Source organism: Microplitis demolitor, chromosome 5 (assembly GCF_026212275.2).
Source record: "Microplitis demolitor isolate Queensland-Clemson2020A chromosome 5, iyMicDemo2.1a, whole genome shotgun sequence".
Classification (NCBI taxonomy): domain Eukaryota; kingdom Metazoa; phylum Arthropoda; class Insecta; order Hymenoptera; family Braconidae; genus Microplitis; species Microplitis demolitor.
This window is the reverse complement of record NC_068549.1, coordinates 2,179,280-2,190,948: the sequence shown is the minus strand read 5'-3', so window position 1 is coordinate 2,190,948 and position 11,669 is coordinate 2,179,280. Positions and strand designations below refer to the sequence as shown.

The 11,669-nt window shown below is 31.2% G+C and overlaps 2 protein-coding genes across 6 annotated transcripts; both read left to right on the top strand.

The window, feature by feature from the left end:
• Positions 1 to 382: 382 nt before the first annotated feature.
• On the top strand, positions 383 to 4,658 carry LOC103569357 (tropomyosin-1). 3 transcript variants are annotated; one of them, XM_053739366.1, is made up of 7 exons: positions 383 to 479; positions 2,252 to 2,538; positions 2,611 to 2,744; positions 2,821 to 3,009; positions 3,086 to 3,161; positions 3,227 to 3,359; positions 4,378 to 4,658. In XM_053739366.1, the coding sequence occupies exons 2-7, from the start codon at positions 2,299 to 2,301 to the stop codon at positions 4,458 to 4,460; spliced, it is 855 nt and encodes a 284-aa protein (XP_053595341.1). In that variant the 5' UTR covers positions 383 to 479; positions 2,252 to 2,298; the 3' UTR covers positions 4,461 to 4,658. The 3 variants fall into 3 exon arrangements, with proteins under 3 accessions (XP_053595341.1, XP_008544843.1, XP_008544842.1); XM_008546621.3 differs by lacking the exon at positions 4,378 to 4,658 and adding an exon at positions 3,489 to 3,763 and having other exon boundaries at positions 384 to 483; XM_008546620.2 differs by having other exon boundaries at positions 385 to 483.
• A 983-nt stretch (positions 4,659 to 5,641) lies between these two features.
• Positions 5,642 to 10,905, top strand: LOC103569356 (valine--tRNA ligase). Of its 3 annotated transcripts, none has more exons than XM_008546617.3 (8): positions 5,642 to 5,731; positions 5,826 to 6,015; positions 6,399 to 6,712; positions 6,778 to 8,590; positions 8,754 to 9,083; positions 9,259 to 9,423; positions 10,026 to 10,229; positions 10,306 to 10,905. In XM_008546617.3, the coding sequence occupies exons 2-8, from the start codon at positions 5,851 to 5,853 to the stop codon at positions 10,807 to 10,809; spliced, it is 3,495 nt and encodes a 1,164-aa protein (XP_008544839.1). In that variant the 5' UTR covers positions 5,642 to 5,731; positions 5,826 to 5,850; the 3' UTR covers positions 10,810 to 10,905. The 3 variants fall into 3 exon arrangements, with proteins under 3 accessions (XP_008544839.1, XP_008544841.1, XP_014297189.1); XM_008546619.3 differs by having other exon boundaries at positions 5,719 to 5,745; XM_014441703.2 differs by lacking the exons at positions 5,642 to 5,731; positions 8,754 to 9,083 and having other exon boundaries at positions 5,752 to 6,015.
• Positions 10,906 to 11,669: the final 764 nt, after the last annotated feature.

The window sequence follows — 11,669 nt, the reverse complement described above, 5'->3', positions numbered from 1 at the left end:
AAATGTGAAAAAAAAATTTTAATAAATTACAGCTTCCGTATTTATTTAAAAAAAGAAATAATATTTGTATGCGCAGAAGCAGTTATGATTTTTTGCGCACATTGGCGTGTGCACCAGAAGATCTAAATGACACCCGAGTTTATTTCTATTCTAAAATTCAAAACCCCACCCTCGGTATTAAATAAAATATATATCTGACCAAAATTCCCGACAGTGAGAGAAAAAAAAAACAGAAACACGTAAAAAGATTAAGAATAAGGTGAGGAGTAAGAACAAGTAGTAGAGAAAGATGAAGAAGAAGAAGACAAAGATGATGATGAAGAAAAGCTACGCGCAGGAAAAGGTTGCGTTTAACTTCCAGCTCGCCATTTTTGGGTGCCCCCACTCCCAGAAATAATCTACAAGCTTTTTGAAAGCATCTTTGCTGTAACTTTGAGCTTTTTGAACGACATTCGTCGCGCGTCGCTCTACTCGGGAGGGTAGGTAAGTGTGTGCCTTATTCCCAAGATCAACACAAATATAATAATAATAATAATAGTAATAATAATGATGATTTTCAAAAAAACAACAAGACCGTGTTGCTATTTGACAGCTTGAATTTAATTCGATTATTAGAGTTGGGAAGAAATCAAGTGATTGCGCGAGTGTTTATAATTTTTTTTTACTTTTTAAATTGTAGGAAATTTAAAAACTGTGGAGTTCCCAGCTCTTGATAAACCGCTTTTTAATTATTTTGAATAATGGTGCTGAGTATCGCTTACGCTTACAACTATTTTTTGGCTTATTGCTTAATAAAGTAAGTAGATATTAACAAACTCTAACAAAATGGCAGTTTTATTTTACTAATCTGTTAACTTTGCTTTCAAAAATTTGAATTATCAATAATTATTTATATGTTTATTAACGTAAAGTACTCAAAAATAATGAGGCTTGATAATTAACAAAAAATATGTTTGATTGCTAATTAAAATTGTAGATAATTAACAATAAAAAAGGGTTTTATATAAAATAGCATTTTTTTACCCCCATTTAAATGATACTAGTCATTAAGTCTGAAATAACTTTGAACTAAAAATCCTTGGCATTATTCCCAAAATTACATGAGAATGATGCATAAATTTATATATCTAGTTTTATAATTTTGTAATATATATAAATAATAATAATAATTGTTATTATTTTTTGAATGATCATTAGAATGCGTGAAAAAGAAAAAAATACGTGACGGTGATTGTTAATGACAATGTCGAATTGACAATGACGGTAAACGGCTGGTTGTGCTGGTGGAATGTTTCGCAAACTTTGGGAAATCTATAAATATATTTCTATAAGCACTTAGATCGGATGTCGGCTGGCGTTGGCGGCCAAGTAAAGCTCGAACTTCTGGGTTACCGTCATCATGTCTCACTCCCTCTTTCATTTTAAATTTTATACTTTTAATACACATATATATCTACATATATATATATATATATATATATATATATATATATATATATGTAGATATATATGTGTATATATATATATATATTATATTCATCATCATACACATTTATACACTTGACTACACTTGGTATCTCCAGCTAAAGCTAGAAAACATTTTCACTTCACTATCGAGACAGTTATTTATAAATTTTCAGTACGATATTTCTATTTTTATTTCAAAGCCCTACAGTTACTCAGATGTGTATAAAAATATTTTTCAAATTCATTTATTATTTATTCAATTCATTATTTACTAGCGGGCTTATTTATTTCGTTTTATAATTCGTTATTTTTAAATATTTTTTCAAATTGACGTCTACTTGCTACTCCGTTTTTTAAATTTTTTGGAGTCTCTCCCTTAAAATTTGAAAATTTTATGAATTCCTAGAATGCGCGAAATAAAAATTTCGATTTTCTATAGAAAATTTTCAATGGGAATCGAAAAAAAATTTGGATCCTATTTATTCTGAATAAAATTTTTTATTGGAGTTTTAAATCAGAGTACCGCGAAACTCAAATTTATTTAAAATAAATAATTTTAATTATTTTTATAAATCAGTCGGTGAAAAATATGAGTCTAAATAAAATACAGATGCATATGAAAATTTTTCAAATATTTCGAAATAAAAAAAAAAATCTAGAAAAGATTTTCTTAAATTATTGTATCATTCTCGATAAAAATGCCTAAAAAGTATGTCAGATATATCAAATATATGTATAATTAAAATTATTATGAAATAATAAGTATACTAATTATTTATTTTAGCAAATTAGTAAATTTCGTAAACAAAGTAAGAAAAAAAAACCGGCAAAATGGACGCGATCAAGAAGAAGATGCAAGCGATGAAGCTTGAGAAGGACAATGCACAGGATAAAGCTGATACCTGTGAAGGACAAGCCAAGGAGGCGAATCTTCGTGCGGATAAAGTTATGGAAGAAGTCAATGAGCTGCAAAAAAAATTACAGCAAGTTGAGTCCGACTTGACAACAAACAAACAGAATTTGGAGCGGGGAAACAAAGATCTTGAAGAAAAAGAAAAAGCCCTGACTAATGTACGATTTTTTTTTAATGAGACATCGGCTGTTAATTTGCATGAATAATTAACGGGTTGATTATGTTGACAGGCCGAAGCTGAAGTCGCGGCTTTGAACAGAAAAGTGCAATTGATTGAAGAAGATTTGGAACGTTCTGAAGAACGTCTCAATACAGCAACCGCTAAATTAACAGAAGCATCTCAAGCTGCTGATGAATCTAGTCGGCAAGTTAATTAATTAATTAAATTTAATTGGCTTTTTTAAATTTTCTTTGATGATTAATAATTTTTTGATATCTAGTATGTGCAAAGTATTGGAAAATCGTTCACAACAAGACGAAGAACGTATGGATCAATTAACAAACCAATTAAAGGAAGCGCGTTTACTTGCTGAAGATGCTGATGGTAAATCTGACGAAGTTTCCCGTAAATTGGCGTTCGTTGAAGACGAACTTGAAGTTGCTGAAGATCGTGTAAAATCTGGTGAAGCGTAAGCATTTATTCTTTTGTTAATTTATTAATCAATTAACTGTAATTAATTAATAACATAATTTATTTTTGTACAGCAAAATTATGGAGTTGGAAGAAGAACTCAAAGTTGTCGGTAACAGTTTGAAGTCACTTGAGGTCTCAGAAGAAAAGGTAAACTTTTGAAAAATTAATTAATTGACTGATTAATTAATGAAATTTTTGGGTAATTTTTCTAGGCTAATCAAAGAGTTGAAGAATTCAAACGTCAACTTAAAACTTTGACTGTAAAACTAAAGGAAGCTGAAGCACGTGCTGAGTTTGCTGAGAAGACTGTGAAGAAGTTACAGAAAGAAGTCGACAGGCTCGAAGGTAATTTTTTTTTTTTTTTTGGAATTATAATTTAAAAATATTAATAAAAATTTTTGACCAAAGTAAAAAAGGTACAAGTTGATAAAATAATGATCTAAAAATTGGAAAAAATAAAATTTTTAATTACAGACGATTTGAGACACGAAAAGGATAAGCACAAAGCTATTGTTGATGATTTGGATTCTACATACGCTGAGCTTACTGCCTACTAAAACATTTACAAGCACATACATTTCAAATACTTAACAAGCTTTATAGTTATTTATTATTTCTAGCTTTCGATAAATCATTATCTTTTAAATTAATATTCATTTAAATAAAATTTATTTCCGGTGTGCATTGGAAAAAAGTTATTAGTTGATAATTAAATATTTTTTAAATTTCACACAAACTATTTTACACTAACGCAGAAAAGGCTTGAGCTTCGCGTCAAAAATGTAATTTCAGGTATATCTGTTAGTTTTTTTTCTCATGATGGAAAAAAACTAAAATTATCCCTTTGATATTTTTATTGTTTAAAAAATACTTCAGTAAGAGGAACAATTAATTGAAGAACCCGTTTAAAAATAATTTAAAAATGATACTTGATTAATTATTTTGACTAACAAATTTTAGGTGAACCTGTTTGCAGTTTAATTTATTTTGTATATAATTTTATAAATGTGTTTTAAATAAAATTTTTAATGTTATAGAAAGTTTTCAAATTTTCTAAAAACCCGAGAGCTGGTTTTAAAGAAAATTTTTTAACTTTACAAAACATTTGAAAAAAAAAAAAAAAAAAAAAAAAACAGAAGAATTGTCAATTGATTCAAAAGTTTTTATTTACTGTTTAAAAACTTTGAATTTGAATTTTTTTATTTTCATAATTTAAAACCTCGCCTTTATTATTTTATCCTAAATGTTAATTGAATATGTATTCAATTTTAGTGCGTTGGATTCGCACTTTTGTTTTATTGGGTTCAGTTTTATTTGTTTTTTATAAAAAAATTTGTCACTAATAATCGAATTAATTTTTCAGACGAACTTGGAATCAACAAGGACAGATACAAGTCATTGGCCGACGAAATGGACTCGACATTTGCCGAATTGGCTGGATATTAATAAGAAAAATAAAAAACAAGAGAGCGAAAATCATCACTTTTTATTTTTTATCATTTTGGAGCAAAATTTAACCGGAAGATGTCAAACAATCAAGTTATGGACGTCAGAAAATGATAATTAAATTTTATTAAACCTGTTTATTTATTGACTATTATAAATAATTATTAATTAATAAAATTATTATTATTAATCACTGTATCATGTCTGCGATAATATTTTATTATCTAATGTCACAACTACACTCATGACACTAAATAAAATATTTACACTACACACTACATACTACACTAATTATTATTATTATTATTATTATTATTAATATTATTATTATTATTATAATTACAATAATTGTCGAAAATAAATAATAAATAATAAAATGTATGAAATGTTATACAATCACTTTAATAAATCGATCTAATTGTTTTAAAATAATTATTTTTTAAATTCATTAAAAAATAATCGTATGATAATTTCGAGAATTTTCCCTTTAAAAATTGAATTTAAAAAAAAAAGAAGAAAAATACCGCAGTCTGGGTTCGAATCAGAAATCGTCAAGTAACCAAGCTCTTGTGACCTCGATGTTGCTACCATATTATTGATTTATAGATCATTTAAAGTGTGTATAGTGCAATAAAAATTCATGCTAATTTATAAAGTTATAATGCCTCTGAAGAAGATAAAATACAACGTTCGTAAAACTTTCGAAACTTGGGTTATACCAAATGTTGACCATGCGGTACAACCACCAAAATCGAAGACTCCTTTGATTTATGAGTTTTCAACAGAGTGTGAAGGTAATGTTACCAAGTGGTATGTAGAATTACAACAGTGGTTTTCTAAACCTTGTGGGGAAATAGCGATAATATTCGGGTAGGGATAGTTTCGCATTCGACGCTGTTAATGAAAAAGACGTTAAAAATCATGTTACTTGTAATTTTTACGTGGTCGATGCCGACGATAATCTTTTTTTCATTGGACGAAAAAATCGAAAACTCAATAACCCTTTTTACTACTCTACAGTTGCTAGAAAAATTTTTGGAAATGTGCTTATTTTACATTTAAAAGATCAGAGAAAATCATTCCGAATGGTAATGGTACAATGACATTGCATATTGATATTTTTTTTCCATTGGCTGTGAGGGTTAACATCAATAGATAATAATAACTATCTCTACATTATCAACAGCTACACCTCACGTTCAGCTGCGTTCATCTTTGGTATATATATACATTGACGTATTTACTTTACATGTTTGCGTCATCTTTTTTTGGTTAGAACTTATCAGTAATTTACAATATCTACTCTAATCAAAAGTACCGGTAATAAATATTATAAATTATAATTAAAGATATCATCGTTTACAGATTTGAGCTAAAAAATAAGAAAAGGATGGTAGAAAATTCAGGTGAACTCGCAAGTGGCGAGGCTCCACCAAAGACAGCAAAACAGTTAGAGAAGGAAGCAAAAAAATTAGCGAAATTAGAAAAATTCAAACAGAAACAGGACAAAAAAGAAACCGTATCAGCAACTTCAAAAAATAAAGAAAAATCCGAGGTATTTATTTTATTTTTATCCTTGGGATTTGAAGTTGATCTTGACATATAAGTTTGTATACATTCCATATGGAATTTTTTTTATTTATATATGAATTTTTTTAACCACGTGGTAATTTATTTAATTATTTAATCAAATATATTTGATTTTCATAAATTCATAAATTTTAAATGAAATGCATAATTATTTTTACTAAAAATATTTCATTACAAAAATTTATTTAAAATGAATTAAATTTTAATTTTTTAAATTTATATCACGTAATTGTAATTAATCTAATTGTTATCAATTAAATTTTTTTACTACAAATAATTCAACTTTTGAAAGACCTGGGGATAATGAATTAATTGAAAAAAAAAAAAATTAAAAAAATGTATTTGCAGAAAAATGAAAAGAAAAAGGAACCAAAACAGGCCGCAGTGTACACGTCAGATACACCAGAAGGTGAGAAAAAAGACGTAACAATTCCCATGCCAGACGCCTACAGTCCGCGATTCGTCGAAGCTGCTTGGTATCCCTGGTGGGAAAAACAAGGATTTTTTAAACCCGAGTACCGTTTTTCAAACCCTAGAACACCAATATCTGAGTACAACAAATTTGGTAAATTTGTCATGGTGATTCCACCCCCAAATGTCACTGGAAGTTTACATTTAGGTCATGCTTTGACCACTGCCGTTGAAGATGCTATCACTCGATGGTAATTATTAAACTTCTTGTCACTAAATCTATGAAATTTAAGTGATGATTAATTATTTATTCAAGGAATCGTATGAAAGGCCGCACAACTCTTTGGAATCCAGGATGTGACCACGCAGGAATCGCAACCCAGGTCGTAGTAGAGAAGAAGCTCTGGCGGGAGGAAAAAAAAACCCGCCACGATTTAGGCCGTGAAAAATTTGTTGAAAAAATATGGGAATGGAAGAACGAAAAAGGGAACCGGATATACGAGCAGATGAAAAAACTCGGAGGCTCTATGGACTGGGACCGCGCTTGTTTTACCATGGATCCAAAGCTCTGTCGCGCTGTCACCGAAGCATTCGTTCGCTTACATGATGAAAAACTTATCTACCGCAGTAACCGTCTGGTCAACTGGTCATGCACTCTCAAGAGCGCGATATCGGACATAGAGGTAGAAAAAACTGAGTTAACTGGCAGAACACTGCTGTCTATTCCCGGATACGAAGACAAAGTTGAGTTTGGAGTCCTGGTTCACTTTGCATACCAAGTTGCCGACAGCGAGGAGCGAATCATCGTCGCCACGACTCGTATCGAAACTATGCTCGGTGATACTGCGGTAGCTGTTCATCCAAGTGATAAACGCTACTCTCATTTGATTGGCAAGAGTGTCCAGCATCCATTTTGCGATCGCTCGATTCCGATAGTTGCCGATGAATTCGTGGACATGGAGTTTGGTACCGGTGCTGTAAAAATAACACCGACGCATGATCACAATGACTATGAAGTTGGTAAGAGACATAACTTGCCATTCGTCACGATATTTGATGACGAAGGGAATATAATCAATGGCGGGAAATTTAATGGAATGAAACGTTTTGATGCACGTAAAGCTATGCTCGAAGAACTGAAAACTCTAGGTCTTTTGGTGGATGTAAAAGACCATACAATGGTGGTGCCTATATGCAGTAGGTCTAAAGATATTGTCGAGCCGATGATAAAGCCGCAGTGGTACATCAAGTGTGATGAAATGGCACGTGATGCTATTGAAGTTGTTAAGAACGGCGAGATTAAAATAATTCCAGAGCAGCATAAAAAGACTTGGAACCACTGGATGGAGGGCATACGCGACTGGTGCATTTCAAGACAACTGTGGTGGGGACACAGAATTCCTGCATACTTTGTTACATTCACAGATGATTTTAAACCAAATAACGTCACCAGTGATGATGATCTCTGGGTCAGTGGGCGGAATGAAGAGGAAGCTAGACAAAAAGCTGCTGATAAATTTGGCGTTGATGCCAGTAAAATAATTCTCAAGCAAGATCCAGATGTCTTGGATACCTGGTTCTCATCAGCTTTATTTCCTTTCTCGGTATTCGGATGGCCAGAAAAAACTCCCGAGCTGGAAGCATTTTACCCCGGAAGTTTGCTGGAAACTGGTCATGATATTTTGTTCTTTTGGGTCGCGAGAATGGTTTTCTTTGGAAGGAAACTCATGGGCCAGGTGCCGTTCAGAGAAGTTTATTTGCACGCAATGGTAAGAGACGCTCACGGCAGGAAAATGAGCAAGTCACTGGGTAATGTCATTGACCCAATGGATGTCATCAATGGAATTTCATTGGAAGATCTTCATCGTCAATTAGCTGAGTCAAACTTGGACCCGCGTGAGCTCAAACGAGCTATAGAAGGTCAGAAAAGTGATTATCCTCAGGGTATTCCTGAGTGTGGTACAGATGCGCTGAGATTCGCGCTCTGCGCCTACACTTCTCAAGGTCGTGACATTAATTTGGATATTCTGCGTGTCCAGGGTTACAGATTTTTCTGTAATAAAATATGGAATGCCACTAAATTTGCTCTCATGTACTTGAGTGGGTTTGAATCTAATTTAAAAAATGAGGTAATTTATTTTTTTTGTTCACTAAATTTATTAATTAAACTTTTTACCGACTCAAAAATTCATTGATCGGGGGAAGAACTGAAAGTTTAATTGATAAATATTTTTTAAATTATTCATTAGTAATATATATAATAATTGATAAGTAATAAGATTGTTATGATAGAAAATAGATGATTTTGGTGACGACTGGTATAAAAAATTATTGAATGAAAATTGTATTCAAGAAGCTGTTGATAATTATCTGGCTGAGTACCCATACTTGGATGGCTACACGCCTTCGCAAGCGGACGTTAAAATATCAAGAATAATTAGTAATAATAATAATAATAATAGTAATGATAAAATTGATTTAGAGAAATTGGTGCATTTAAAAAGATGGTATAGACATATTATGAGTTACAGCACCGCGGAACAGTATAACTTTCGTACCGATCACGCGGATGTATTGTCGAGATGTACATCTAGATCCTCGAGTTCTTTGACCGGATTCCAGGTGCGCGTATCGAGTTTTTCCCTTTACCTTTTTTTAGTTTCTATCCCTTTATTATTTGATTCCCTAGAATTTAACCCTGTAGCAACATTTTTTTATTTGTTTGTTGATATAATTAGTAAATTATTAGAATAAGCACACAGAGTTGAATCAGATAATTTATTAATTAATTTTTTAGTTTATGAAGATGACTGGAAATGAGTCAAATATTGATATGTGGATGCTCTCAAGAGTGAGTCACGCTGCTAAAATATGTGACGAAGGACTTGGGCAGTATGATTTCAATGGAGCTACCACTGCTTGTTATAATTTATGGCTCTATGATCTGTGCGACGTTTATTTGGTAATTATAAATTCTATATTTAGTTTTAACTTTTGATAGTAAAAAATTTATGATATAAAAGACTAATTTTTTTTTTAAGTCGTTTTAAATTTAACTATTTATAAAAAGTGCATTCTAACTCTTGCTAAATATTCCAATGGCGCAAAAATACTACAATTTTTAAAATAATTCATTTTTTTTTTATTGGAAAAAATTACAAACTGTCAACAAAAAAATCATACTGACTAATAATTTTTGGTATTTTTTAAAAAATGATAAATTAAAAAAAAAAATTTCAAAAAGTTGCACTTATAGTTTTTTTAATTTTCTACATGTGCATTTTTTCATTTTTTTTTTTTTTTTTTTTTTTTTAATTAAATTGTCGAAGAAAAAATTTTTTAATTGCTAATTGTCCGCTAACTTCAGGATCATAAAAAAATTTATTTTTTTAATTTAAATATTTTCGCGCCATTGATTTATTAAACTAGAACTAGAGGATAAATTAAAAGGTCAATTAAAAAATTGATTTTGAAAATTATTCCATCCGAAAAATTATTTAGTCATTTTTTTTATCGATGACAATGAAGATATTTACTATTGATGTAGTTAATAATTAATTACAGGAATCTTTGAAACCAGTATTTCAAAATGGAACAGCTGAGCAAATACTAGCAGCAAAACGTGTATTGTTGAAGACAGTAGATGCTGGATTGAGATTATTGAGTCCATTCATGCCTTTCATTACTGAGGAATTGTATCAACGATTACCGAGTACTGAAATAAAATATCCTAGTGTATGTGTCAGTCCATACCCAACTACAATTGAGGTAAAAATATTTTCTAAAATTTTTTAAATTGCAAAAATAATTTTATAATTCAATTAATTATTTAATTTTGCTCTAGTGTCCATGGAAAAACGAAGGATTGGAAAAAGAAGTCGATTTCGCGCAGAAAGTAATTAAGGCGATAAGATCAGAGAGAGTGGAGCTCAACATTCCCAACAAGACCAAATCGGAAGTTTATCTTGTGAGCGAGGATGCTGATGTATTGAGTCAACTGGAAGCTTACAAACAATTTATTGAAACTCTGAGTTACTCGAAAATTTTGGCGGGTCCACCTGCCCCCAATTGCACGGTCATCCCGGTGACTGATAAACTCGACGTGCATATGAAGATGGGTGAAGTCGCTGTCACACAAGTGGAGTTCAAAAAACTAGACAAGAAGTATGCGCAGTTGAAGTCGACAGTAGAAAAGCTCACGACGGCTATGGCTGCTGATGACTACAACACCAAGGTACCGGTTGATGTACAAAAATCTAATGCCGAAAAATTGGCCAGCAGCAAAGCAGAGCTGGTGCGCGTTGAAGAAAATCTCGCGGCAATGACATTGATGACATTGACAAAATAATATTCAAATTAATTAATTTAAATAATATTTTTTATCAGTACATTTTTCTGTTTCTATATTTATTGATAATAAAACTTTTTTGAGTAAAGAAAATTACCCATGGATGTCTGATTTTTTTAGATATTGTTCTGGATATTTTTAAGTAATTCGTAATTATCATGAATTATTAATAGATTTTTTAAAATTATATCTATTTGAAAATTTTAGTATTTTAAAAATAAATTATTAGAAACTGGAGAAAATTTATAAATCCTAAGTCAAAATAAAATGGCGGCTGAATATTATTAAAAATATTTAAAAAATAAAAAAAAAACACGTGAGTGTTTGTACAAACCTTGGCGGGGAAATAATATGCAGAAGGGTGTCCTAATACACTTGGAGATTTGATTTAAATTGCTCCAAGTGTATTCTAGCTAAAAAACGTCACTTGGCTGCTATTTCCCCACCAGACGATGCCAGATGAGTTTGCTCAGGAACTTGGAAGGTATCAGCATCAGCCATCAGCAACACTACACTAGCACTGAACACTCAACACTTTATACTAGCACTGGACAACTACACCAAAGATACTTTTCACAATTTAAATTAATAAAATATAAATTTTACAATCACTGCACAATTTTACACTACTTAACTACAAAACTGTGTTTCAATTCAAATGTCAAGAACAAAGAAAGATCTGGACTACTACTGCCTTTGACGATGATACTGACTGCCGCTATTGGACCGCCAGTTGGATACAAAGCAATCGATTTTGTGACTCATTCTCTCTCCCCCACTTTAGCAAAACTTTGAACGTCGAATACAGCGACGCGTAGTAGTGCCAACTCGACGCGAAATTTTAAAATTGAAACTTAAAA